The sequence below is a fragment of the Trypanosoma equiperdum genome (genome assembly GCF_001457755.1).
Source record: "Trypanosoma equiperdum strain OVI genome assembly, contig: ctg_1480, whole genome shotgun sequence".
NCBI classification, from domain to species: domain Eukaryota; phylum Euglenozoa; class Kinetoplastea; order Trypanosomatida; family Trypanosomatidae; genus Trypanosoma; species Trypanosoma equiperdum.
Window position 1 is genome coordinate 127,056 of NW_027123483.1, and position 25,882 is coordinate 152,937.

General features: G+C 46.1%; 12 protein-coding genes across 12 annotated transcripts; all 12 read right to left on the bottom strand.

Moving 5' to 3' along the window:
* Positions 1 to 175: 175 nt before the first annotated feature.
* On the bottom strand, positions 176 to 1,429 carry TEOVI_000488400 (uncharacterized protein; the record flags this gene model as incomplete). The annotated part of the gene is made up of 1 exon (XM_067221718.1): positions 176 to 1,429. The coding sequence occupies one exon, from the start codon at positions 1,427 to 1,429 to the stop codon at positions 176 to 178; it is 1,254 nt and encodes a 417-aa protein (XP_067077819.1).
* Positions 1,430 to 1,771: 342 nt separating this feature from the next.
* TEOVI_000488500 (uncharacterized protein) lies at positions 1,772 to 2,434 on the bottom strand (the record flags this gene model as incomplete). Its single annotated transcript, XM_067221719.1, has 1 exon — positions 1,772 to 2,434. The coding sequence occupies one exon, from the start codon at positions 2,432 to 2,434 to the stop codon at positions 1,772 to 1,774; it is 663 nt and encodes a 220-aa protein (XP_067077820.1).
* Positions 2,435 to 3,660: 1,226 nt separating this feature from the next.
* Positions 3,661 to 5,376, bottom strand: TEOVI_000488600 (malic enzyme; the record flags this gene model as incomplete). Its single annotated transcript, XM_067221720.1, has 1 exon — positions 3,661 to 5,376. One exon carries the CDS (start codon positions 5,374 to 5,376, stop codon positions 3,661 to 3,663), a length of 1,716 nt encoding a protein of 571 aa, XP_067077821.1.
* A 1,753-nt stretch (positions 5,377 to 7,129) lies between these two features.
* Positions 7,130 to 8,824, bottom strand: TEOVI_000488700 (malic enzyme; the record flags this gene model as incomplete). The annotated part of the gene is made up of 1 exon (XM_067221721.1): positions 7,130 to 8,824. One exon carries the CDS (start codon positions 8,822 to 8,824, stop codon positions 7,130 to 7,132), a length of 1,695 nt encoding a protein of 564 aa, XP_067077822.1.
* A 626-nt stretch (positions 8,825 to 9,450) lies between these two features.
* Positions 9,451 to 12,564, bottom strand: TEOVI_000488800 (DNA repair and recombination protein RAD54, putative; the record flags this gene model as incomplete). Its single annotated transcript, XM_067221722.1, has 1 exon — positions 9,451 to 12,564. One exon carries the CDS (start codon positions 12,562 to 12,564, stop codon positions 9,451 to 9,453), a length of 3,114 nt encoding a protein of 1,037 aa, XP_067077823.1.
* A 794-nt stretch (positions 12,565 to 13,358) lies between these two features.
* On the bottom strand, positions 13,359 to 14,351 carry TEOVI_000488900 (uncharacterized protein; the record flags this gene model as incomplete). The annotated part of the gene is made up of 1 exon (XM_067221723.1): positions 13,359 to 14,351. One exon carries the CDS (start codon positions 14,349 to 14,351, stop codon positions 13,359 to 13,361), a length of 993 nt encoding a protein of 330 aa, XP_067077824.1.
* Positions 14,352 to 15,832: 1,481 nt separating this feature from the next.
* TEOVI_000489000 (uncharacterized protein) lies at positions 15,833 to 17,785 on the bottom strand (the record flags this gene model as incomplete). Its single annotated transcript, XM_067221724.1, has 1 exon — positions 15,833 to 17,785. The coding sequence occupies one exon, from the start codon at positions 17,783 to 17,785 to the stop codon at positions 15,833 to 15,835; it is 1,953 nt and encodes a 650-aa protein (XP_067077825.1).
* Positions 17,786 to 18,631: 846 nt separating this feature from the next.
* Positions 18,632 to 20,095, bottom strand: TEOVI_000489100 (signal recognition particle 54 kDa; the record flags this gene model as incomplete). Its single annotated transcript, XM_067221725.1, has 1 exon — positions 18,632 to 20,095. The coding sequence occupies one exon, from the start codon at positions 20,093 to 20,095 to the stop codon at positions 18,632 to 18,634; it is 1,464 nt and encodes a 487-aa protein (XP_067077826.1).
* An 898-nt stretch (positions 20,096 to 20,993) lies between these two features.
* On the bottom strand, positions 20,994 to 21,245 carry TEOVI_000489200 (Tim10/DDP family zinc finger containing protein, putative; the record flags this gene model as incomplete). Its single annotated transcript, XM_067221726.1, has 1 exon — positions 20,994 to 21,245. One exon carries the CDS (start codon positions 21,243 to 21,245, stop codon positions 20,994 to 20,996), a length of 252 nt encoding a protein of 83 aa, XP_067077827.1.
* Positions 21,246 to 21,539: 294 nt separating this feature from the next.
* TEOVI_000489300 (Protein of unknown function (DUF523), putative) lies at positions 21,540 to 22,388 on the bottom strand (the record flags this gene model as incomplete). Its single annotated transcript, XM_067221727.1, has 1 exon — positions 21,540 to 22,388. The coding sequence occupies one exon, from the start codon at positions 22,386 to 22,388 to the stop codon at positions 21,540 to 21,542; it is 849 nt and encodes a 282-aa protein (XP_067077828.1).
* A 574-nt stretch (positions 22,389 to 22,962) lies between these two features.
* TEOVI_000489400 (uncharacterized protein) lies at positions 22,963 to 25,035 on the bottom strand (the record flags this gene model as incomplete). The annotated part of the gene is made up of 1 exon (XM_067221728.1): positions 22,963 to 25,035. The coding sequence occupies one exon, from the start codon at positions 25,033 to 25,035 to the stop codon at positions 22,963 to 22,965; it is 2,073 nt and encodes a 690-aa protein (XP_067077829.1).
* Positions 25,036 to 25,421: 386 nt separating this feature from the next.
* TEOVI_000489500 (uncharacterized protein) lies at positions 25,422 to 25,706 on the bottom strand (the record flags this gene model as incomplete). Its single annotated transcript, XM_067221729.1, has 1 exon — positions 25,422 to 25,706. The coding sequence occupies one exon, from the start codon at positions 25,704 to 25,706 to the stop codon at positions 25,422 to 25,424; it is 285 nt and encodes a 94-aa protein (XP_067077830.1).
* Between the last annotated feature and the right edge of the window lie 176 nt (positions 25,707 to 25,882).

Sequence of the window (25,882 nt, forward strand, 5' to 3'; positions counted from 1 at the left end):
CGATCGGTATCCTAAACGAAACCAAACGACGGACGCAAATAAAAGGGGAAAAACGTACAATAAACTCACAATGAATACTCACCAGAAAATAACGAACCTTCCCAAACGCACAGAAAAATAATTAAGGTGCTACGCAGGGCAATTTACCACCTGTTCATTCGTGATGTATGAACAACTACCGCTGAGTAACCATCATGCACAACATATGCGGTTCAACAGAGAATTCCTCCTCCGTCAATGTTGAGCGCACCTTAACTTCCTCAAGACCCCCATTTGGACTCCGCACACGTGATGTAACGACCACGAGTTCGCCACGCATAGGGCCCTGAACAATAAGCCCCTGTTCTCCTAAACGAGGTATCACAGTTTCGAGTGCTGCACAACCGAAGACATCCACAGCCGAGTGTTCCGTCCCTCTGTTGGGCAAAGCATGGTCTCTGGTATCTTTGTAAACGGTAACATCCGGAACACGGAGCGGTTCAAGACGTATCTTTCCATCCTTCCGCGCTATAGACTTCACAACAAACTTCTTTCCAAAAAGGTCTCCGGCACTCTCTTCCACAAGACGCACGATAAGTTGGGGCACAACCCACCACACCGCGGATTGCACCGCACTTGCGGCGGTTTTGCCATCAACATCCCTGCTGCTTCCAGAATTGGCTCCAGAGGACTCGGTAACCTGAAGCTTCTGCGCCGCGTATACGACCCGTACGGGCCGCGAACTTTCATCAGCCTTCCATCGTTTGTATAGGTCAGATTCAACAAAACCCGCAGGACGAACTGCATAAGTTTTAAGTTTCTTTCGTGTCCCGTCAAGGAAAACGGCTTCCAGAGAGTTTGTGGCACGATCAAGGCGGCTTACTTCAAACATTTCATTCATCATTTCACATGTCAAGCGGCGCCCATACTGCCTTTCCTCCGCTGTTAGTTCTGTTTCCTTGACAAAGTTAATACCCGCCGTTGTGCCACACGATGTGCTACTCGAGACTTTAGAACATTTCACATTACCATTTGGTTCAGCCCGAAAATCAGAAGGGCACCGCAGACACATAATATCGCCTGGTTTAATGTTGTCAAGGTTGTTCGCTGCAGACTCGGTCGAGGTTTCCATGAAACCACCAACAGATAGCGGTACGTAATCCTCTACCACAAGTAATTTTCCAGTATTTGATACACCAGTTGAGACTGAAGAGGAACTCCCCACCTGTGGAGTAGACTTTTGCATTTGCTGCAGTAATCGCAAACCAACACGTCCGCTTGCATCGCGAGAAAACACTGGTGCCGCATCCTCATCATCGCTCTCCGTCTCACAACCCCTAACCCGGTTCTGAGAGCTTCGACCGCTACTTTGCCCTTGCACAGATGACTGCCGCTCAGCATGACTTCTTTTTCTTGGGGGTTCGTCTGCGCTATCTTCAAAAAAAGACATTAGGTTTATTTCCTACTCTCAGTCCCTCAGCTACTCTGTCTTTCCTTTTTCTCTTTTCCTCCTTTCGTACCTGAGCAGTGATTACAACAGAGAAAAAAAATACAAAGAGTTACGAATCGAGAGAACGTCACCTGTCAAAGGAAAAATGGGCGTTAAAATCATGAAAACTTTTGAACAGAATCACACTTCCGTCCTCACTGGGACATTTATTTCACTTAAATTGGAAGATCCCAAATATTACACACATTTCTCTCTTCAGTATATCGTCCGTAACGGTTTGTCGCACACAAGAAGAAGAGGGAACCTCAGACTTTTAGGTTCCTTTCACTCACATCATCCACTTCAATCCCGCGTTCGCTTAAACCCCCGTCCGCCACGCCCCATAGGCCGCCGAGCGCCTCGGGACATCCCATTGGAGGTATTACCATAATTTCCGCGGCCGGTACCTCTACCGCTTCCTCTTCCCATACCTCGTAACTGTCGGGGTCCGCCATCAGCTGGCGTGTATGCTATTTGAACATATCGTTTCGTGTCAGGATCCACTTCTCTAAGAGCATTTTGATTCAAAGCCTTGTTTCGACGAAAAATAGCGTAACGCTGATCCTTTAGTCGCTGTGCTTCCTCTGCAGAGCTGCGTTGCGTCGCTGCCTTTCTGGTTGCTTCACTATCTCCAGATATCCCTAAAACGGGCCCCATACCACCACTGATGTTCGGCGGCGATGCAGGAGAAAGGCATGACGCAGCAACAGGTGTGCAAACACTTGAAGACGAGATGCCTTGCGATATCGCCACCGTTGGTACAGTTGCTTCACCCGATGGTGGAGGTAAAACTAAACCTCCCTCCTTCAAAATAGTGTTAATGCGCGCCTCACGCTCTAGTTCATATACCGTTTTCTTAGTCCTCCTGCCACCGTCAGTCGGCGTGTCGCCAGTCCGTGATTTAGCCGATGAGGAGACATACTCGAACATATTGTCGTCCACATCGTCATCTGGGGAATTTGTCATTTAACTTTCCCCTGGAACAAATCACCCCTAAAAACTACGACAGGTAACAGAACAAATTCTTGATATGTGGTTGTGCGGAGACTCAAACAGGTGGTTGTATAGCAGGTCACAAAATTTTTTTTAGTGCATGCAAGGGAGCAGTGGAGACAGCGAAGCATTTGACACATTTGATAGCTAAACTGAATCCAACTAAAATCACGGCAGTACAATTCTTTTCCTCTCATAATTCATTACTTGACCCCATTGCGACGCGATATTCCGAGTGCCAACTCCTACCTCTCACTCGTTGCGGTATTCACCCGCTACGAACGAAAAAAAATGTGCTATTCGCATGTGACAATCAACGGGATAAAAACATGGAAAATAATTGTAAAGAAAACGGCAGCCGCATTTACGTATAACATTGCTTTTTACGTAAGCGTGCACACCTAGGCACATACGTTTTTTTTTTCTCTACGCAAACACCTATGCAAAGCACTCCTCATCGCTGCTCCCAGTTGGTACGTAAGTGACAAAAACAGACGAGTTGCGAGGTAAACTATAAGTGTGATCCCTTGCATGTATGCAGATATGTGTGTGTGTGTGTGTGTGTGTGTGTGTGTGTGCGTGTTAGTGTGTACGTGCAGGAAGGGGTGCGGAACTAACTTCGCACGTGAACACAGTCGTTGCGAAACAAAAGAAAATGCGGTGGCGTGTGCATACTTTATTGTGGGAATCGATGTCCACCAAGGAATTGTATTGTAGATATGGGGGGAAAAAGATATTGGTATAGTAATAAAACAATAATAGTAATAAAAAGTAAATCTATTGCTTGGCGGTTGAACAAATCAATGTAATATCCGCCTATCGTATTCCCCACATTCTCCCTCCTACCTGTTCAATTCACCCCAGCCCCCCTTGAAAACGCTCCCTCCCCTCTTTGTGTCTGTCACTATTGCTATTATTGTTACTAACCATTAGTTTTGTGTTTGGAAGCAAACAGACGGATCAATCGACGCAAATTATCGAAAGAAATGTCGGATAAAAATGAAGTGAGAAGAAACAAACAGTCACCATGTGAAAGATCACCGCGTGTCTTACATTGGCTCACATTCAAATAAATAACAAAAAAAACTATCACAACAACGGAAACATAATAAAGCACGGAGGTCGAAGAAAAAAGATAAGAAAGAAAAATAAAAGAGAATATGCAACACCAATGAGTTAAACGACAGAGGCCCTCGGCTTTACTCCAGCTTCTTCGACAGGTAATATTCCGGTCCAAGATATTTGGGTGTCCACATCCGTTCCTCCACCAATTTCAATCGTTCCTCTTTGCTTGTGGGCAACCCCTCCTTTGCCAAACCCATCTCTTGCAACTTTTCAATCACAGCAGCTGCCACCTGTTTCGACACTTCACGCACTTCATCAATACATGGATACAGTGCTCCCTCAGAAGCCATGACATTACGATCCACTAACTTACTGAGGGTGACGGCCGCTGTTTGGAGTACCTCCTGTGGGATATTTTTCGGCTGCGCGATGGCACAACCAAGTCCAATACCGGGGAAAACATACAAATTGTTACCTTGGGATGCCTTGTATGTCTTGCCGTTCAGAGTTGTGGGCGGGAAGGGACTGCCAGTTGCGACAATTGCCTTACCATCGGTCCACTTGAAGGCGTTGTCTGGAGTAACCTCCACTTTGCTTGAGGGGTTGGAAAGTGCAAAAATCACAGGCTTCTCGCAGTATGATCGCATAAACTTTAGAATATCCTCAGTGAAAACACCACCTTGGGCTCCAAGGCCGATCAGCGCTGTTGGTTTTACAAACTTCACAGCATCCACCAATGTGGAAAGCGACTTGCTCTGCTCGGCTGAAATATCAGTGCGGGCCCACGGGACCTTGTGTGGTGCCAACTTGTCGCCACGCGTGGTTGTTATGACACCCTTGGTATCAAGAAGATATACGTTATTCTGCACTTCTGCGAACGTCTTTTTGTACTTTGCGGCAACCAAGTCAACAATGCAGGTGGCCACACCTGTCGCAGCGGAACCAGCGCCAAAAAACACTATTCGATGATCCTCTGCAGGAATGCCGCTTGCCTCGATCGCATTTAGGAAGCCTGCAGCAATTACAGCACCAGTTCCCTGAATATCATCATTGAAGCATCGATACTTGTTTTGGTACCGCTCAAGCATATCAAAACAATGGTTGTTGCTGAAGTCCTCAAATTGTATAACGGCTTCCGGCCATGCTTCACTCGCAGCCTCCATGAACTCATCCAACAAAGCGTAGAAATCCTCGTCAGAGGGGCGTTTTTGGCGCAAACCAAGATATTGAGGATCCGCACGAAGTCCTTCATTATCTGTCCCCACGTCCATCATAACTGGTAGGATGCGGCTCGGGTTAATTCCACCGGCGGCAACGTATAGTGAACATTTGCCAATGCTGATGCCCATACCGTTTGCTCCGAGGTCACCAAGACCCAAGATGCGAGAACCATCAGTTATTACAATAACTTCAACCTCAGGTTTCCGAAGGTTTTCAAGGGTCTGCCGGATCACCCCACGTTCCTTCATGCTTATGTAGAGTCCATGGTCTCTTTGAAAGATGTTTCCGTACTTTTGACAAGCCTCTCCCACTGTAGGTGTGTAAATAATTGGAAGTGTTTCCTTCATGTAGGTTTCCACAATCTTGTAATAAAGAACAGTATTAGTGCTGAGAATTCCCTGTAAGAGTTGGTATTTGTTGATTGGGTACTCCAAATGGGTCAATTGTGTCCAGCAGCGCTTGACATGGTCGTCAAGTGTCTCCTCCGCGGGTGGAAGTAGCCCAACAACACCGAGGTGTTCTCGTTCCTTCCGTGTGAACGCGGTTGACTTATTGGTGAAACGGTTGCGGAGAAAATCGATCCCACGGGCGTTTGTGGAAACACAAAGTTTAAACGAACGACCCAACATCGCACCTGTTACCTGATTTTTCTTCAAAGCAGAGTATGACTTGCTTAAGTAACCTTAGTTTCCTCCTTTTTTGTTTGTACTCGTCAACACGTCCTTATCTTGTTTTTTATAACAATTCTTTAAATCATAAAACGAAAGTGGAAAAAAATTTGAAGAGGGATGCCAAAAACAAGTGTAGTTTCGTCATCCAAATGACAACTTACTCCCTTTCAATTTGTTTACTTTTCTCCTTTCGCTCAACGTTAATAGTGGGGAACAAATAAAAGTGACAGTTTATTCTCGTAGTGAGAAGCGATATGATGATATTGGATCTGCTCGTGTGTCTTTTGCGTTTCTGAACGTCTTCCTCCTCGTTGATTGTGCTTTCTCCTTAAGTTATTTCTTCCTCCTAGTTTATTTTGAATATAATATTTTCCCACTGAGCCCACCCTATCTCTTCAAAAACTATGAGTTCATCACAGAATCACAACGCACACACGGCAAAACATACAAAACAAAAATAAAGATAGAAATAAATGAAAACATATATCGACAATGAAGCACAGGAGCATCTGGAAGTTGTAATTCAAAACCCGACACACACAGGCACCACATCCAACTCAATTAACAGACGAACATAATCCGACACAACAGAAGCAACCACAGCGCATTGAAAGTTGGTGTTTCATTGATGTACCTCTGTCCCTCTACGCTCTTACACCGCATCTCCCCCCCCCCTAAAAAGAAAAAGATTGCAATATCAATATTTTCCCCCCTTGCATCCCCCCCCCCTTTCCCTGCAATATAAAAGCATTTGCTTTTCCTCAGCAATTAATTACTGCAGTAAAAAAAGTAGAGGCTCTTCGGCGTGTATTGTTGCGGAACCGTGAGTTTTACACTGATGAAAAAAGTGTCTCCTGTTTACTATCATGACGTTATCAATTAATCCTCCGCTCCCCGCAGCTCCACCCTCTTCGTGAGAAGTTTGGCTACCGCAACCCGCCACGGTGTGATGAGCGATTACAACAGTAATTGTTATTTACGCGTTCACCATAAACATAGGAAGGGGGAAAAAGTGGCTAACAAATATGAACCACCAGACACATATGAAAAAAAAAATGTTTCTCAAATATGAAAAAGTACGGGAACTCATTCGAACCCTCATACTTCACGAAACTCTAGAGCCTGTGCTGCGGCACACACGCTCATAGGCTAAAAAAGAGAAAAACTTACGAACGTCTCCTTCATATCACAAAAAAAAAATTTATCCCCTCTCGTGCCTACTTCTTCTCTCTTCACGTTTCGATACGTTTCATCATTTGTATACGGCACTCCACAACTGTGGTTAATCCTTTCATAAACCTCGGTAACTGGCTCATGTCCAATTTATTCCGTTCGTTTTCTACACGCAGTTATGCGATACACAATTTCATTATCCTAGCAGTAAAAGACTTTCACCATACTGCAAACAGCCCCCAACAAAGGGTAAAAGTGGCGAAAGACCTCAGAAACGAGGCGACGAATAAAATGTAAAAGAAAAAATAGAGAACATAAACAAAAAAATGCTGCTGCGAACGTAAAATGAAGACGAAATGAATAAACAAAACATGAAACGACAATATATATATATGCTTTGTCTGTAGAAGATATACAAGACACACGTTTTTAGTATATAAAAGGGTGTTCACCTGAAATTTCTTCGTAAAAGGGATGCTTCGCTCACCGATATTGGTGTAAGCACGGAGTGTCAATCGCTCCCTTCACGTCCCTTACATTACTCGTCAGGGAGAATGCCTGTTGGATACTCCGGCTTCCACATGGCATGCTTCACATAATCCATCAACTCCGCTCGTGTGCGGGGCAACGAAGAGTTGTTGTCAATCTTCAAGCGCTGTGCTTCCATAATGACATCGGTAGCAATGTTGGCAGAAATGTTGTGGATATCACTCAGAGGAGGGTACAGAGATCCATCTTCAAGCCCCACCTTTGAAACAAGGCCGTTAAGGCAGCGAGAAGCGGCAATAAGTAAATCATTGGGAATATACGCCGGTTTCGCGATGGCACAACCAAGTCCAATACCGGGGAAAACATACAAATTGTTACCTTGGGATGCCTTGTATGTCTTGCCGTTCAGAGTTGTGGGCGGGAAGGGACTTCCTGAGGCAACAATTGCCTTACCATCGGTCCACTTGAAGGCGTTGTCTGCGGTGATCTCAGATTTGCTGGTGGGGTTGGAAAGTGGAAATATAATTGGCCGTTTCGTGTTGTTTAGAATACCCTTCACCATGCTCTCCGTGAATACCGGGCCCACGCCGCCAAGTCCGAGGAGCGTTGTCGGTTTCACAAAATTTACAACGTCTTCCAACGTCTTCAATTTCGCTGAATCTTCTGCAGAGACATCGGTACGAGCCAGTGACACTTTATGGGAGGCCAACTTGTCGCCACGCGTAGTGGTAACGAGACCCTTTGTGTCAACGAGATAAAATGTCTTCTTCACATCATCGGACTTGAGGTTGTACAGTTGTGCAGTGAGCTCCGCAATATTGTCCACCACACCAATAGCAGCGGAACCAGCGCCAAACACAACAATACGATGGTCAAGGGGATCCACCTTTGAAAGCTTCACAGCATTTAGGAAGCCTGCAGCAATTACAGCACCAGTTCCCTGAATATCATCATTGAAGCATCGATACTTGTTTTGGTACCGCTCAAGCATATCAAAACAATGGTTGTTGCTGAAGTCCTCAAATTGTATAACGGCTTCCGGCCATGCTTCACTCGCAGCCTCCATGAACTCATCCAACAAAGCGTAGAAATCCTCGTCAGAGGGGCGTTTTTCACGCACACCGATATAATTATCGTCACTCAACATAGCCGCATTATCTGTCCCTGCGTCAAGTACAACGGGGACAACATTCTTTGGATTGATTCCGGCGCCGGCAACATATAGTGAACATTTGCCAATGCTGATGCCCACACCGTTTGCTCCGAGGTCACCAAGACCCAAGATGCGAGAACCATCAGTTATTACAACAACTTTCGGATTCTCGTACCCTGAATCGCGCATGATGGTACGGAACATACCCTTGTACGTGCGGCATAAGTACAGCCCGCGCTCACGAAACAAAAGGCTGCTGTACCGTTGGCAAGCCTCTCCCACTGTAGGTGTGTAAATAATGGGAAGTGTTTCCTCAAGGTGCGCAAAGATGGTCGCGTAATAAAGGGTTGTATTTGTAGCGTGAAGTGCAGCAAGCTGTTGGTACTGATCGATGGGCTTGCCACAGCTCTTCATCTGATTGTACGCACGCTTCACCTGCTGCTCCAGGGTTTCAACAACTGTAGGAAGCTGCCCGAGAATATGCAACTGTTTGCGCTCTTCAATGGTAAAGGCGGTTCCTCTGTTGAGATAACGATTTGTTAGAACGGCAGCGCCACACGGCCCGGACACATCAGTTGATTGATGCGTCATGTCAGTAGCTAAATCTGTGTACAGACGAATACGTATCGCTTGCGTGGTGATATAGATATAAATGATTATTCACCTTCTTTTACACTGTCCGTGTTCCTCTGGTGCCCAAGGTACAAAAGATTAAAATCTAAAATGACGTATTAGTCTTTTTTCTTCTTTTGGAGAGGGGTAGGTTAGTAGATGTGCGGAAACATAATTAGAAAGAGTTGAACCTCGTATGTACTGCCTCCCCACAGCACCTAGGCAGTAAGTCTGGCATTGGAACGAGAGGAGGGGACAAACAAATGTGAATGTGCGCGTGAGAACTATGGAAAGACTAAAGTTATGACTTGGCAAATAAAGTTTTGTGCGGCATCCCCATCCTCTTGCTTTTGGGGATTTGACGCAGATAAAAAGAAAGCAAATGAAACACAACAAGGTAATGCAATACGATGATTCCCCCGGGCGCATTGGCATAACGCCTTTATTTCCCCAGTTTCTTCACCCTGCGTACTAATATAGAGCACGTGTGTCGGTGACGCACGTACGCAATAGCACCCCTTGTGAAAACTTAGCAGTGGAGCAACTGGGCGCACGTATGAGTTGACCCAGAAGTAACCTAACGACAAATATTTCACTAACTGATACTAATCGTCACCAGAGGGATAATCATCATCATCATCATCCTCATGGATCTCAATCTCAAGTTGAGACTCTCTTACCATCTCCTCTGTTTGGCTCATGCATATAATTGCTTCCTCGTCTTCAGCAAAAGCCCGCTCCACTTTCATCACGGGTTCAACCTTGGCACCACCACTCTTACCTCCCTTGCCACCTTTCGATGCGGTCGTCGCGGTGTTGTCACGCTCATCAGCAAAGATGAAACTGCAGATGCCCGGTGCTGCCGTGGCTATGGCACGTATAACTTTGTCCAAGGGGAAAGTTGCACACTGAGAGAAATGCCTCCACCCTTTTAGTTCGTCCATACGGGGTCCGCTCTTTTTCACAGTTACAGGGCGGAACTTCATTGGTGCTTCCTGCTCTTTTAATCTTGCTCTTCCAGAGGCCCTGCCACCCCCTGAATTCATAACCGCTTCACAACTCGTGCAATGCAGAAGATCGTGTGTTTCTGAGTCGGTGTCACTCCGAAAACGAAAAAGTGACCGAAGTTCTTCCAGTGTAAAGTGTTGCTTTGAGTCTGTTTGCATATCAACAACGTTTGCAGAGAGGCCTTGCTTACTGACCTGTCGCTGGTAAATCTTCTCCTCAATTGAACCGGTACTTAAAAGACGATATATGAAGACACGCTTCTTCTGTCCATCACGCCACACTCTACCCATAGCTTGTGCATCGTTAGCAGGGTTCCAGTCAGGATCAAATAGAATTAGCCGATTCGCTCCAATAAGATTGAGGCCTACTCCACCAGCCTTGGAAGAAAGCAAGAAAACAATCTCTTGAGAATTGGGGACATTGAACCGATCAACCACCTCCTGCCGCCTTTTGATGGGCATACTACCGTCGAGCTGAAAGAAACTAATCTTTTTGGTTTTACACATGGCAGCAATGACGTCCAGTGTTTGAGTGAAGTTCGAAACGATCACTAGTTTGTCGTGATCCCCATTACTGCATAACTCGTCTAGCATGAGGGAAACAAACTGCATCTTGCTGCCCACCTCTTGGGAAAGAGTCCCAACCTTGTAGCCTTTCGGAAGCACCGATTTGGGAATTCCACCACCCTTACCCTTCTGATCCCCATTGGAGCTAACCACCGCCTCGTGGAAGAGATCCATGTGATTACAAAGTTTCCTCAATGACGAGATCAGAACAAGCGGGGTACACTGCGAGCTCTCCACGATAGCAGAAATCTTCTCATACGCCTCGCGCTGCTTTTCACCCAGTCGTACGAACACTGTAAGATCAACCTTCGGTGGGAGGTACGACTCATTAATGGATTGCGTGCGCCGAAGAATGAAGCGCTGGGTTAAAGTGGAAAGGTAATGTGCGCGGTCGGCTCCCAACATCCGGAGATGCTCAGGACAGTCGGGGTCCCGTCCAAGCGTCACGGGTTCCTCAAATACGCGACCGAAGACATCACGAGTGCCTAAGATACCGGGGTTAACAAACCCCACCATGGCATGAAATTCTGATAAGTCGTTTTGAATGGGTGTACCGCTAAGGATGATGCGGTTCCGCGTAGGGAGCATATCAACTGCTTTCGTTGTTTTCACCTCTGCATTTTTCAGTTTGTGTCCCTCATCGCAGACAACTAACTCAACCGACTTCAGCGTCGAAATGCGACTGATGTATTTGCGTAGCTGATCGTACGAAATGACGAGAACATCACCGTCGCCATCGAAGCGAGAAATGATGCGATCGCCTTTTGGTGTGGACTCCGATATAGAGAGATATTTAACAGCCCCCACACCCAACCATTTGTCAAACTCGTTGCACCAATTCTTCACTAGGGAAGATGGGGTAACGATCAAACACTTTCGTGCTGTGGGTACCCCATACCTCCCTTGTTTGAGACAAGTATAAACGGTAGCAACTGTTTGAATGGTTTTTCCAAGACCCATTTCATCTGCTAAGATGGCACCGTGGTAGCCGGGCATCCGCTGACCCGTAATGCAATCGAAAAGAAACTTCACCCCGATTCGCTGATGCGGTCGAAGTTTGTCACCAATAATCGGATCCACAACAACCGAAACTTGCAGACGGCCATTAACGTCCCGTTTGTAGTGAGCATGAAAAAGTACCACTGCTCCTTCTCGGTCAGGATCGTGCAAAGACTTCAACTCAGCACCAATTCCGCTGGTTCCAGGTTTCACACGTCCAGCAATTGGAACAACGAACCCAGTTTGACCCTCACGCGGTCGCTTACGGAAAATGGGTGAGGCAAACATATTCCCTAGTAAAGTTTCACCCAATGTCATTTTTGGCACTACTCGCCGAGGAGCAGCTGCTGCAGCTGCTTCTTCCTTCGCCTTTTTGTCCTCTTCCCTCTTACGAGAAAGGTGCTCAGACCGAAGGAAGAACTCACCGCTTCGGAATGATTCCTCCAATAGCGCAGTAACGAGAAGTACACTTTTTTGCCCCACCTTAAGTTTGGCACCGGCTTTAGCGCTCTTCATATCTTCTTCCGATATAGGGTAGCCGGGTTCTGGTCTGTTGCCATATTGTCTTCCTGCACAGTCGTACATCATGACACCCAGAAGTTCCGTGTTGATGACAATAATACCGACTGAGTCGTGACGGGTGGCCGCCTCTGTTTCCACTTGAAAATAAAGACAGCCATGGGGACTTACCGGATACAGAGAAACAATTTCGGTACTTTTCTCAACACTTCCTTCATCCGCTCCCGCAGCATCCGTAGAAACAGGTGCCGTTTCCTGTGGTTGTTGCTGTTGCACACCACTTGTCGGAGGAACAGACGGCTTCGACGAAACTGGGCCTTCTTCTGTCGTCTTCTCACTGGCGTTATCATCGTGAACTTCAGTATTGGGCCCTCCATGGTTGGGAAAGGTTTTGTTCTCTTTTATTGGTTGATGGTAATCAATGTTTGCGCGTTTAGCTAGACGCGCTGCAACTACTTCATTGCCTGAACTGCCTCTGGAATCTGGGTACACCACCTCCCGCTTTTGTCGTTGCAACACAGTAGAAGAGCGAGGTGTTGTTGTGGTTGACGATGAGTCTTCTCTGCTTACCGCACTCGGAATTCGAAAGGGAGTGACAAAACCAGTGGAATTACGAAAAACTGGCATATCGGAGCTCCTTCCAACAAGTCCAACCAGCAGTGAATACAACCGTCAAATATCAAAGGTGTGAAAGACAAATAATAAAGAAAGTGCATGAGGAATAAAAATCAAGCAACAAAAGTTGATGTACCTGAAGTAAACACCGAATACAAATGGCATGTACAGAACAGTTAACACAACAGTAGGCAACGAGTAGTACCAGAATATTGCTAGTGGCATCACAATGCCTTGCTTAATTCGTCGAATATGATTTAGTAGGTTGGGGAATCAGGATGAATATGAAACAAAATGTGCAGCGCCAGAGCCAAACAAAAAAAACGTTTCTCCCGGGTGCAACATCGTCGCCAAGGAACGATAACATGCAGCCAACTCAACTCCTTTCCGTCCAAAAACAAAGGCACAAAAGCAGTGTCACCCCCACTTCATTCCCTTTTGGCTTACTCACACCTCACGTCATTCGGATGAGCCTCGTTTTTTTTTTTTGAAATTGGTAAGTAAACACGAACGAGCGCCCACAAGAATGAATAATTTAAAAAAAAAAAGGAGACCCAAAAATCGGTAATTACCGCACCAAAGAAAAGAATTGAATAATCAGTTGGACGGTAGCTGGAAGCCGACAGCATCAATATATTATGTTTAGTTTGACCGCGTAAAAGCTCGCGACATCACTCCATTTGAATAGTCAATTAATTTTTTTTTGAACAACAGATAAATGGCATCACAATATTTTTCAATTAACAACCTCAAACCCCTGTGAGCTAGAACGACACAGACTGGGAACACATGTGACTCGATTCCCATCAATTCTTTACTTGTGCTTGACCCTCTTTCTTCCTATTTTTTGCCGCCATCTTCTCCAACTCCTTTTTATGGCGCAGAAGATTCACCAGTGTTTTTATGCGGTCCTCCAACTCCCGACGCTCCTTGCCTGTTTTTGACGCAAGAGCTTCTATTGCTGAGCGAAGCACAGCGTTTTTCTTCGAAAAATCATACTGGGCTAAGCGATAACTGACATCTTCAAAACGTCTTGTCAACTCCTTCATATCCCTCTCCCTCACAGTGCGCTCTCCTTGAAGGCGGCGTATCTCTTCGTGTGCTTCTGCCAAGTCGTTCTTCAGTTGTTCCGCGGTCTCTGAGAGATTTCGACAACGCGTTTCTAATATATCGATTTCCTCATCCTTAAGAGCGGGATCAACGAGGGCCGCTGCTGCATTACGAGCTGCCTCTTCAGGTGGAGGAAAAGCAGCAATAATTTCCCTTGCTCTTTCGATATCATCTTCCACCAAGCCGATTTCAGTTGTTGTCTTCAGGAAATGACCTCGCATACGTTCATCCACATCCAACTGCATATCATCAATGGCGAACCAGCGCCCGCCTACGGCTTCAGGGTGTTCACGCATGTTCGTGTTTATCCACCGTTTTATCTCATCAACACGATCACGGACGAGACGTTGTTCGCTTGGGTCATCGGCATAATACGACACCACTGTCACCTTCGGTGTGCCGTTTGGAGTTCCACCAGCAATTGGTGGAACGGCGTCACCTACTGTTTTAGCGAAGAAATTATTCAGTCGCTGCACCTGCGCAGGGAAGTTGCGCCACGTGGACGAAAGAATAATGGTGACTTTCTCTGCCGTACCACAAGCGTCAACAATCTTCAGCAGGTATCCAACACATTGAGGAGAGAGATCACCTCCACCAAAGGTAAAACGTGGTACAGGCAAAAGTACGCCGTCGACGTCTAAAAATATAACGACGCGATCGCATTGCGCCATTTCTACAGCTTGGGTCATCAATCTGTGAAACTACCCCTACACCACACAAGGGCGCTTCGGATAAAGAGGTGAAGGTACGAATGTACAGGTAGATAAAAAAGACAGTTGAAAATAAAACAACAGTTGCAGACATCCCGTAGTAGCTTTCATTTATGAATGCTACTCTAGTGGCAGCCGTTTATAGTAAGAAAATTTTCTTTTTTTTAAAAAAAAAGGCACACAAAAAATTGACATCATAACAGTAAGTGTAAGGAAAGATAGAGGACCATTCTTCATTATAAATGATATGTTTCATAGGTTAATGCGTTAGTTCTTTGCCTCCTTCAATATTTAATAACAGCTCCCTTCCATCATCTCCTACTCTCTATACGGGTTCATCCAAGCCTATTTATAACCTGACAGGACGAAGTTGTGCCAGAAACCAATTTGACTCAGTGGGCCCCGTCCACCAAAACGGCCGACATTCACACAAGTAACAGAAAAAGAAAAACAACTAAAACGGGAGGAGAGGAAGAGTAAAACAACAAGTATCTCGAGTAAAGGAAAATAAAAAGTATCAAAATAACAACCCTCACAAGACGATAAAAGAACAGAGACGCAGACGATACCACCTTACCTCCTGTAATGGCAAAATTCTGTAGCAGCCGGAATCATATCTATATATAAATATATGTGTATTCCTCAATGTAATTTCTCTATGATTTGCAACCACAAGTTGTTCAGCGAAGGAGAAAGAAACTTGCCGCAGAGCACTACAAAGTTGCTGTACACCTCTGCTAGTTAGTTGAAAAGATATGAACCCTTTTTGCGTAGGAACGTCACCTCAGACACGCCGAATGAACCTTCCCCCCCTCTCAACTACGTTCTCCCTATTCGACATATTGCAACACGCACGTGGCCACATGTCACAAACAAGTACATAAAAGTAAAGAAAAATGTACTTGTACTTACATTGGCACCTACAACCATTTACCGCCTTGCGAACTCTAGCCGTGTTCCGCCTCACACCACCAGCGACAACCGCCCCCACCCCAATCACACGAGCACCGCAGGTAGAAAGGACTAAAAACAAAATAACATAGTTTATCCCCAAAGCAAATGAAAACAAAGCGGCGGCGGAAGCAGAAAATATTGCCACAAAAAAATTGACGAAAAAAAACAACAGAGCAGCCACTACTGACAGAAGCCGGCTCAACCACACAACGCACACGGTCAAGTAGATGGATTTTTTTTTTGCAGAAAAAAATGGGCGCATGTTCAAAATATAGGGAAGAGGCCACACTTGCAGTTGACACGGGCCTGAGGGGTCCGAGTGAAGAGGGGGAAAGATTTGCGTTTTAAGAATTAAAAGGACAATACATGGCAGTCTTGGTAAAGATATTTCACCCACATCATCGAACCATTTAGCCGTTGTGTTAATGGACCCTTACAGCAGTTGTGACACTCTCAAGAACAATCTCAACAGGTAACTTAATAGGGTTGTTTGAAGTGTTGCGAGGCTATTCAGCCGGTATTGTAGTAGCACCACGCGACTGCCTTTCCTTTCGCCTTCCACCACGGGAACTTAGTCGGTGAACAAATGGAAAACACCCACCGCTGCTGACTACCTTGTGGTGTGATGACAGGATTGGATCAGGTGCTGTGGTGTGTGCTTTTGGCTTTTCCTCTTCCTCCACGACATGTGTTGCATCCATAATAACAACACTCTGTGTGACATTCTTGTTGAACCCCTTGCAGCTGGGACCGTCACCCAAATAATCACGTGTGTACCCTTTGTCATCGTGTACGGTCGGGAGAATGTAGCAGCGAGCACTGCGTGATCGTTTTGAGCTCCCGTCGCTACGCGGACTTTCCGCACGTTTACTGCTTTTACTTCTGGCGGAGTTTTTATTTCCTCCGCGACTTCGGGATCGGCCCCTTACTAAAGGAAGGAGAAGCCTTTCCAACTCAATCAACTCCCTGATCCACGCATCGCGCCGCATGCATATAAGTCGCCGTCCATGACTCTCCAACATTTGAGTGACCGGAGAAGCCACCATCCGTGTATAAAGAACATCAAAGGCCAAATGAGCAAGTTTATTTTGGTACTGGTCGAAAAGTTTATCAGAAAAGCCACGTAAAGATTCTTCTGTTGGAAAGACAGCGCCACCCCGCGAACGTGTGGGTTGCTCCGTCAACAATTTCCTTTGATCTAGGGAGAGCTCTTCTACTCTTCCTCCTGATTTGCTTCCATCCGTTCGTAAAGACGTACGTGCACCAACAGTAACGCATTTTGTATTTAAATCCCCCAACTCCGGGCAATCATGCCCCTCACAGAGGGTCGATTGTTCACCTGATTGGCACGAAGCCGTTGAAGTGATATGAAGGGAAACGTCGTTTACGCCAATTGGTGCGATGCCGCTATTGTCCAACGGCTGCACACCTTGCTCTTGTGCATCTATCGGAGCATCATGGGGAAAATCCTCTTCCTTTCCGCCCACTTCACTTGACCTTAGGGGGCAGGGTGTCACCGTCCTTGCCACTTCATGCGGCGGGCGAGTGACCTCACCTTCCTCATCCACTGCAATGGGCGACGGCGAACGCCCCTTGTCGTTTTGTTCACCCAGCGAACTGCTTGCACGTGAAGAAGCATCTGCCGCGGGGCAAATCTCTTTCACAGATGCCTGTACACTCTCACACCGTTCCCCCTCAGGCACGGATAATATATCGCCTGATTTAGTGTAACTTTGCTCAGCGGACTGTGTGGTGAATGAGCGTACAAACCGTCTACCAGCTGTTTGAACCTCCGTTACATCACTGCCTTCTGCAGATGGTTGAGGGGGTCGGGTTACTGGCGTCGACGGTGATAGTGGTGGTAGCGGAGAAGAGATGGCATCCATTCCAACGGAGTGCATTGAGGTGTTGGGGGAGGGAAATTGTAGCGCTCGTCTGCAAAAAGGCCCGGCGTCCCGCTCCTTTTTGCGCTCAGGCGTCAGCGGTAGTGCGTTAAGGTTTTTCAAGAAGAAATAGTTATCGAGGAACTTGCGCCTCTGATGGCGATGCTTTACTGGGCTCTCTTGATCTGCCGCGAGCATCGGCGTTTTCACTGTGGGTGTTTGAAAACGCTCATCTTGGTCATTTGGGCATAGTGATTTACTGTGATTAGGCGGGAGCCTTTCGCCGTCCGGAGTGCAGGGGACTGCTAAAGGTGGTGTACGACATAGCGGGGTGGCAGGTGGAGTTAAATGCCCCAGTGGGGATCTTCTCTGCAGAGGGGTTACCACACGAACGGGTGTCCGGGGGAAATGAACGGTTTCCTTAGCTCGGTTCTCGTTGTCGCCACCCAATGCACTATTCGACACGCTACAAGTGTCTGTGTCTGCTGCAGCACCACTGGAAGGAATCATATCCTCTACTTTGTCGGACGCGGAAACCGTCTGCTCACAGCACACTGCGGTAACATTTTCGATCATCGAATGTCCGATTACACAACACGCCTGATGCACCTGCGTGTGTTTTTTTTTTTGAAAAGTTATTTGTGTGCAGCCTCGTTTGTATGTATATATATATATGTTTTTTTTTTTGCAGACAAAAGTCGTATATGCTACACTATGTATATGCGCGCGGTCGTTTCTATCTATGTTTCTCTATCCTCCGAAACTAGGAAGGTGTAGAAGTAAGCTGCTTCCCCAAGGAGAACAGACATAATGGGAGAGAAAGGCAACGTGTGAAGGAACTGAAGACGCAGATATTGCCGGGCAGTTTCCCCAAGAAAAGCAGAGCGCCAGTAAAAAGAAACAATTGAAGAAACTTAATGAAGGAGAGTGAAAACAAGAAATATGTTTAAGCGCTAGTACGCACACACACCAGTGCCGTTATACCACTTGCATCACGCGACTTCGAGAGGAAAGTGTGAATACTTGCACACACTCAATTCGTCATGACAGTCTTTATAAGGGGTACAGAGCACAACTGACAGTGATACGAAATATGGCAACTAAACAGATAACAGAAGTACTACAGATGTGGTGGTATTTTTACGTTTCACAGGGAGGAAAAAAAAAAGACAACAAGTTCACGCCACGAGCAAGTCTGCCACAATACAAACACACCGCAAACCACACAGTTGCAAACATTTCCCCATTTGTTACTTTTCCCTATCGCAGATTTCTGATTTCTTCCCCCTCCCGCCACTACAACTTGTTCCCTCTCCTTTGATCTCCCTATCACATCTCCATTTTACCTTCATTGGCACATCTGCAATAATTTGGACTATTTCCGCCGATTCAAACAAAGTTTCACTAACAAGAACAAATTACTCACTTTATGCTCTGAAGTTGCTTCATTATGTCCTGGAGGCCTGTAAGTCCACCTATCTGGCGTAGCATTGTGGGATTAAGCGCCTTTGCTAACTGCAGTACCTGCTGCTGCCCCATTTTTCCAGAGAAGGCGGTACTGGAATCTTGCGTCATGGCCTTAAAGTTCACCTTCCCCATTTTTTTTACCACATCCTCGAATTTGGTATAGCTAGTGATGAGGTTGTGCACCTCCAGAATGGTATGACCACTTCCCCTAGCAATTCGGTGAATACGGGTCGGAGTCATTGTCTTTTTTACTCGAGAGTCGTCAAGTTCAGCAGCGGTCATACTGTCCATCATGTGGATAAACGTTTTTAGTGTCACGTCACCAGCGTCACCGGCATTCCCAGTAAAGCCTGACATACCAGGAATCATATCCATAATTTTGCTGACCGACCCCATTTTGAGAACGTTTTGTAAATGTTCGTACATGTCCCGTAGAGTGAATTGTCCATCTTGAAAGCGCTTATACAATTCGCTATCAGTGTCAATGTTTGCGTCCTTCATGCTGTCTACCAATGCCCGCATGTCGCCCATACCAAGCATTCGGCTGACAAAACTTTCTGGTTGAAACAGTTCAAAATCGTCGAAGTGTTCACCCGTTCCAATGAACACAATAGGGCTCTTTGTCATTGCTACAGCCGCAAGGGCACCACCACCTTTTGCCTGACCATCAAGCTTTGTAACGATGACGGAACCAATAGGCACCTTTTCCTTGAACTGTCGCGCTTGTTCTTCTATACCCTGCCCATCTGTTGCACTCATTACGAAAACAATATCATTTGGTTTCACTGCCTGCTGCACCTGCTTCATCTCTTCGAACAGTGCCGATTCCTGCTTGTGGCGCCCACTAGTGTCGACGATAATGAGATCATATTTTTCCTTCTTCAGCTCCAACACTCCCTCTTTGGCAATGATGACCGGATCGGCCTCGGTCAACGAACCATAAAAGCGTACTTTTGCTTTTGTTGCATTCTGGCGTAATTGGTCGTAGGCTCCGGCTCTGAAGGTGTCGGCACACACTAAACCCGTCTTTAGGCCTTTACGCTGGAAGTATGCAGCGTACTTAGTGCATGACGTCGTTTTCCCGGATCCTTGCAACCCCACAAACATCACAATGCTTGTCTTACCCTTGGCAGGTATAAATGGCTTCACACCAGGGTCAAGCATTTTTTTGATTCCATTGAAAACGGCGGTCTGAAGCATCTTGCGTTTGTTTAGCCCCGCTGCTTCTGCCGTAATGGCGACTTCGGCACGGACATTTTGCTGGAGCTCCTTCACCGTTTTGACGTTCACATCGGCTTGAAGAAGTGCTCGAGCAACCTCATTTAAAAACTCCTTCACGTCATCCTCGCCGACAAACGACTTGGATGACATTTTGGAGATCGCCGCCCCGATCTTTTGTCCGAGTTCTGCTAACACCATCTTCCACAATCTTTTCTGTTCAAAGAGTTTTCCTTCCTTTACTAAAGTAAATACAAACCACAAAGTTTTGGAGTTTATTTGTTAGTCAAAAGACAAATATATCTACATGTGAAAACGCCAAATGCGGTTATTCATTAGTACGTTCATAGTCACATATGCATATGTTGCTATTTCCCTGCGCTGGGAATGACAGAGAAGGACAACACACACAACTGTAATGTGTTTTATGATGATAATGAATAACGTGCCAGCAAATTTCATTTTCGCAGCCGTCTCAATGTTACGTTTTATGTTACTGTTTCTTCTTCCTGTGTTTGATCACCCCCTCCCTACCCCACATCCCAATACACACACACACACACACACACAGTTTTTTGTGAAGTATTGACTAACGAAAACACCGATGAGATATGCTTAGTGATGTTTTTTAGTTTCTTTTTAACCACCAGACATCAAGGAGTCCTGCCTTTCGCATTTCGGCATAATGTTCTCCCTCTGTCTTATTTTTTTTTCCGATACGGATATGAAAGAGGAGCGAACACCACACAAGCGTACGCAGAAGATACTGACGATAGAACATACCTCAATAGAAATTAACAAAAAGAAGGAAAGTGCGCAACGAAAAGTGAATCGCCTACTTAAACCTGCATTCGCGTGTGCTAATACATGTGAAAGACAAGTTTAAAAAAATGTACGTACAGCAGTATTTCTCCTTGACTATTCGCAGAATGATTAGAAAATTGATGATGTAACTGGTACAACGAGTAACAAAAGCAACCGCCGAATTGCCGGTGTCCTTTACCCCTCAAGCGATTTAGGCACACTATGACCCCCTTCTGCACTTTGCCTTTAGGAAAATATCCAAGGAAAGGCCTATGCCAACTAAATGCCCGGCATCCTACTTTCCTTTGCTTCCTGTCTTACCCTGTTCATGTTTTGTGAAAACAATATTTGTGATAACGCCCACCTGATTTAACTTCTCCAAGCAGTTCCTCATGCAACGGTGCTCCGGTCCGTAGAAGTTGTTGAACCAATATTGCGAGACACAGCGCTCGTGGCACGTCATGTTGTTGGCGAAGTTCATGCGATCCTCCTGCATTTGCTTGAGCACCTCAAACTCCTCGCCCCATAATGAACTAGACTGATTCATGAATACAGCGCACCACTCTTGCGATATCCGAACTTAACGAAAACACTCCTAGAAGTGTCCAAAAGAGGTAAAAAGGGACAATATATAACAAAGCGAGAAGGTAAAAGTGACCTACAGTTGGATACTGGAATTCAGACTACACGGCAGCGGAAACAGAACGCATGCACAAATGCAAATAGCTAAAAGACATACGGAAGTTACGAAAACAGGAGACCGGTGGCCCCACCAGCAAATAAGAACACTTCATGACATAGAGCACAGTGCTTTAGAATCAATGCGAAACGACTCGTGTGATCAGTAGGGATACCGGTGAGAAACAAGAGCACTGTTGCCTTTTCGGGCTTCGTGACGCTTCAACGCACTATTTAAAAAAGCGAGCACACCACAATTACAACTTTTCTTCGCTTCGTTCATTCTTGTTCGCACCTTGTCATCATCAAAATACAATGACTTCTCTGTTACAACCGGTAAAGGTGCCTCACCATCCGAACGAAAGGAACGGATGAACGACTCCACGAAAAAACCATCCGTCTTCACGTACTTTCCTCCCGCCACATTGTTGTAAAGTCTTGCATCGCCCACACCGCAGCTTGGAGAACGGGATTTAAGCACGCAACCGTCGACACCCATCAGCCGCTTTTGCAGAAGTTCCTCAACCAATCGCGGATCCCTAAGCGTCAACCTTTGCTTAAGTCCGCTATCATCCGTCCAGTTATCAGTGAATGGTGTCAGAGGCAACCTCACAGCAACATCAGACGATAACGCTGAGCGCTGCCCAGTTGCTGCATCGCGTACTAAACGTAATGGGGGCCGTGGTGACGGCATACCTAAAACATCCATCTCAGGGCACACTGCAATACAGTCAATCAAACCACACCGACGCCACAAGAAATCAACGATAAATCCGATTGGCGTGCAGCACGGGTTACGTGGTTTAATACTCTCACCACGATACGTGACAGGCTCTCCTAAGAGGCAGGCGCTCACTAAAAAGGTTGGTTCGAGCACCAATGGCACAGGCGTTGCAGCAACCGCCGAGGGAATGGCAGCGGAAGAATGGCTGCTGCACTTATAGTGACGCAGATAAACCTCAAGTTGCCTGTGAATTTCAAGTCTACAAAATGTGACACGGCTGCATCTCATGAAGGAGAAAGAGTATGAATAGACTCACCTTTATCAAACAACCATAATCAAAAGGGGAGAACGGATGGACAGAGACCGTCCGCAGGAGGCAACACACAACACGAGTTACCACGAAGGGTCCACGGGGAATAGAAGAGCAAAAGCTTCCATGAACGAGTATGTGCGGTTATCACTATAATCAACGTAACAAGCAATACGTCGTCAAGACACCGACGGTCGCTTCGTTTATTACTTAGTGGTTTTCCGTACATGTGTACATACATGTATATTGTCACCTTGTGGATCAGCGATGACGATAAAGCACGTAGGAGCAAGGGCAGATTACAGTTTATCGAAAAACAATTCCACACCATGAAGTGCCCACTACGTCTTACCGTATCTCAACTGCTTCCACCGACTTTTGTTCCATATTTCTCTTTATTATCTTCCCTGCTTCCCGATCCGTTGCTATACCTATTCCTAACGTGTACGGTACATGCAAGGAGGAGGGGGGGGGCACAACACCAGGACATTGAGTCCTCAATATTTAAAATTTAAAGATACAGTGTACAATCGTAATGAGCAGAAACATTGTCTACTCCATTGCCGTATCCCAGTTATCGTATAAAACTTTTGCCAAGACAACTGTCATCGGTCCAAGAAAGATACCACATACACCATACTGAAAGAACCCCAACACAAGTGCGGTACTGATAACAGCAGTTGGCAGCTTCCACTGCCCTGGTGCAGACGCTACCGAAGAACGATCGTCGAGAAACCCTTGCGACACACAAAGCAACCGCTCATCCATGTACGTTGCACAAAAAGCCAAGAAGCAACACCACAAACAAGGATCTGCGAGAGCCGCTGCAAACCCATCACCATATGCCGCGCAGAAGAGTTTGTACATGAATGTAAGGGCCACAGGAGATATCCACTTAGGTGCGAGCGGCAAAAGTGCAATAACGGCAGAAACCACACCAAACAGTAACGGCGTTGGAAACGACCAGCATTTAAAAAGGCAAAAAGTAATGCAAAATCGAAAACATGCCTTATGCCAAAATGATTGTAATAGAGTGTGGAAAGAGTTCGTTATCTCAGTCTCAATCTTACGTGCGTGATACTCACCGCACTGGGGATCTAGCACTTTTAGCAACTTCGCCAGTATGTAGTACAGCACGGTGTGCTCCAACTGCAATAGATGATGCATGACGACAAACAATAACATAACTGCGTACACAGAGTCAAAGAGGTTCAAAACATTAGATCCCAGCTTCATCAAGAGTTGATTTGCATAGACAAAGAGTTCTTGCCACCGTTCCATGAGTTTTTGTGCGACATCGGTCCATACTACTTGTTCATACAACTTCTTGAGTTGCGCAAAATTACCCCGAATATTCCCGCCATTCTTCAGCAGTGAACGAACGCTAATATCGGACGAAAGGGAGGACATCAAGGGAGAAACTGCGTGCTGCACGGTCAAGGCAAGTTCCGTTGCATTTGTGTGGTTCATTGCGTAAGCAAGCTCTTGTAAAAACATTTTGTTCAGTTTCGACCGCGTCATGTTCACAAACTCAGCGAAGGAAGAGGAAGAGGCTGCAGTTCCGTTGGCAAAACTTGCCGCTACATTTGTACGATTGCCTTCCTTCACCCCACCCGTCCACTTTTCCCCCGCTTCAACCACAACTGATGTTGTTTGCTTCACGACATCGCTGATGGAAATGACGTCCAATGCAACATTATATGAAAATCCAACAAAGAAGAAGACAGTGATGGCTAAGAGCCACACGCGCCACATCACAGACATGAAGCGATCCGGTGTCATGAAAGGGACGGTGATGATGAACAAGGCGATGAGTATGGAATGTATACCAAGGAATAACAGTATGCCGAACATCAAATGGGCGACAAAGCAGATGAGGACCACCAACAGAATACAAGAAAGCGTGCTTTCTTCCTGCCACTTCAAAGAATTGGCGTCTCCAGCAGGCAAAACATTGGCTGGTTTCTGCTGAAGTTTTGAATCCTTCCCCGAGTTACTACCAGCGCTGGGATCACATATTTTGACAAACTTGCGTCCTCTCTTACCGGCTCTGCCAAGTAGCTTGTCAACGCCAGAAAAGGCGACACCACGCCCGAGTGCATACCGAAAAAAGTGAGTTAAGGAAAGAAGGGAACCCAGTAGACCAAAAACTCTCGAACGTCCCGTCCATTTCTCGCGCGTTGAGCGCATTCTTTCGATATACCGTCCTTTCCAATTACGACTTTCTCCACCACAACGATTTGGATGGAGAGCGATAGAAAGGACCACAGCACAGCCAACACTGTAAATGTAAGAACTGCAGAGTACATATAGGGCATAGAGGACCGCAACAACTAGGACGAATGCAATACCCGACATACACCCTGTTGTTACTCTCGTCCAAGCGGCCTGATATTGTTCACAGTATATTTTCCCAGAGTCACTGTACCCATCCTCTCCAATGCTGTCGGAATATCTTCTGTACGTAGCCAGGGGCTCACTGCGACGCAGCACTTCACGCGATGGAGATAAACCTTCAGGGGTACGAGTCCCTGACCCCGTCTCGCCCCCACGCGCCGATGCTCTTTGGTGCTTTAACATCTTATCCTGCCGGCCAGCAGCGGTTGTGCTTTTCGTTCTTAACATTGTTGTTCCTCTGAAGAGATATTAGCAATTACAAAGATGGACTCGTGATCTCTCTAGTATAATACTTCTATATGTATAAGTGACTGACGAATCTTACGCCCGTGCGTACGCCCTAACTGCTCAACGTTCGCGTTAGTGGCACTCGTGGGACATACCGAAAGTGAAAAAATATGGAGGGAACGCAAGAAGTGACGAAACGAAAGTACGAAATAGATAACTTTTAATCGTTAAAACAACATTTGCACAGGGGGGGGGAGAAAATAAAAAAACAGACGGATTGTAGTATATATAACTGCGCAAAACAATGAATTTTCTTTTAGTGGTATGCCCAACCGGAGCTTTCACAGGGAGGAGAGAAATTATTCCGACTTTGCTTTCCATCATCTTTAAGCCGATATTCGCGTTTTTCCATAGGCGTCTATGACTGCTTTTCCAGCATGATAGCCAAATGTCAAACCAAACAGTCCCATTGAAACAAACGTAAGGCACGTGGCGGCAAGGGACCCACCAAACAGTCCCGCATAAGCCTTTTCTCGTTCAGCCACAAGAGATGCCAGATGTCGATCGACAAAATCACCTTCAGATTCCATAAGACGCTTCTCGCGACCACAATCCCGGAGGAGGTTACGGGAAGGTTTCACAGCGGAGAACAGAAGCCGCTGCCGGAACATCGCTGTTTGAAAAAAAAAAGAGAAAAGAAAGTATCGACCTCTGAGTTAAACTAGAAGGTGCTGATATAATCCTACCAATAACACTTGATGAAAAGTAGTGGAGCGACAGATAACATTGCATAAAAGATGGTAGTAGAGTGCACCACAGCGCAGGATCCACACTGTCTTAAAAATAA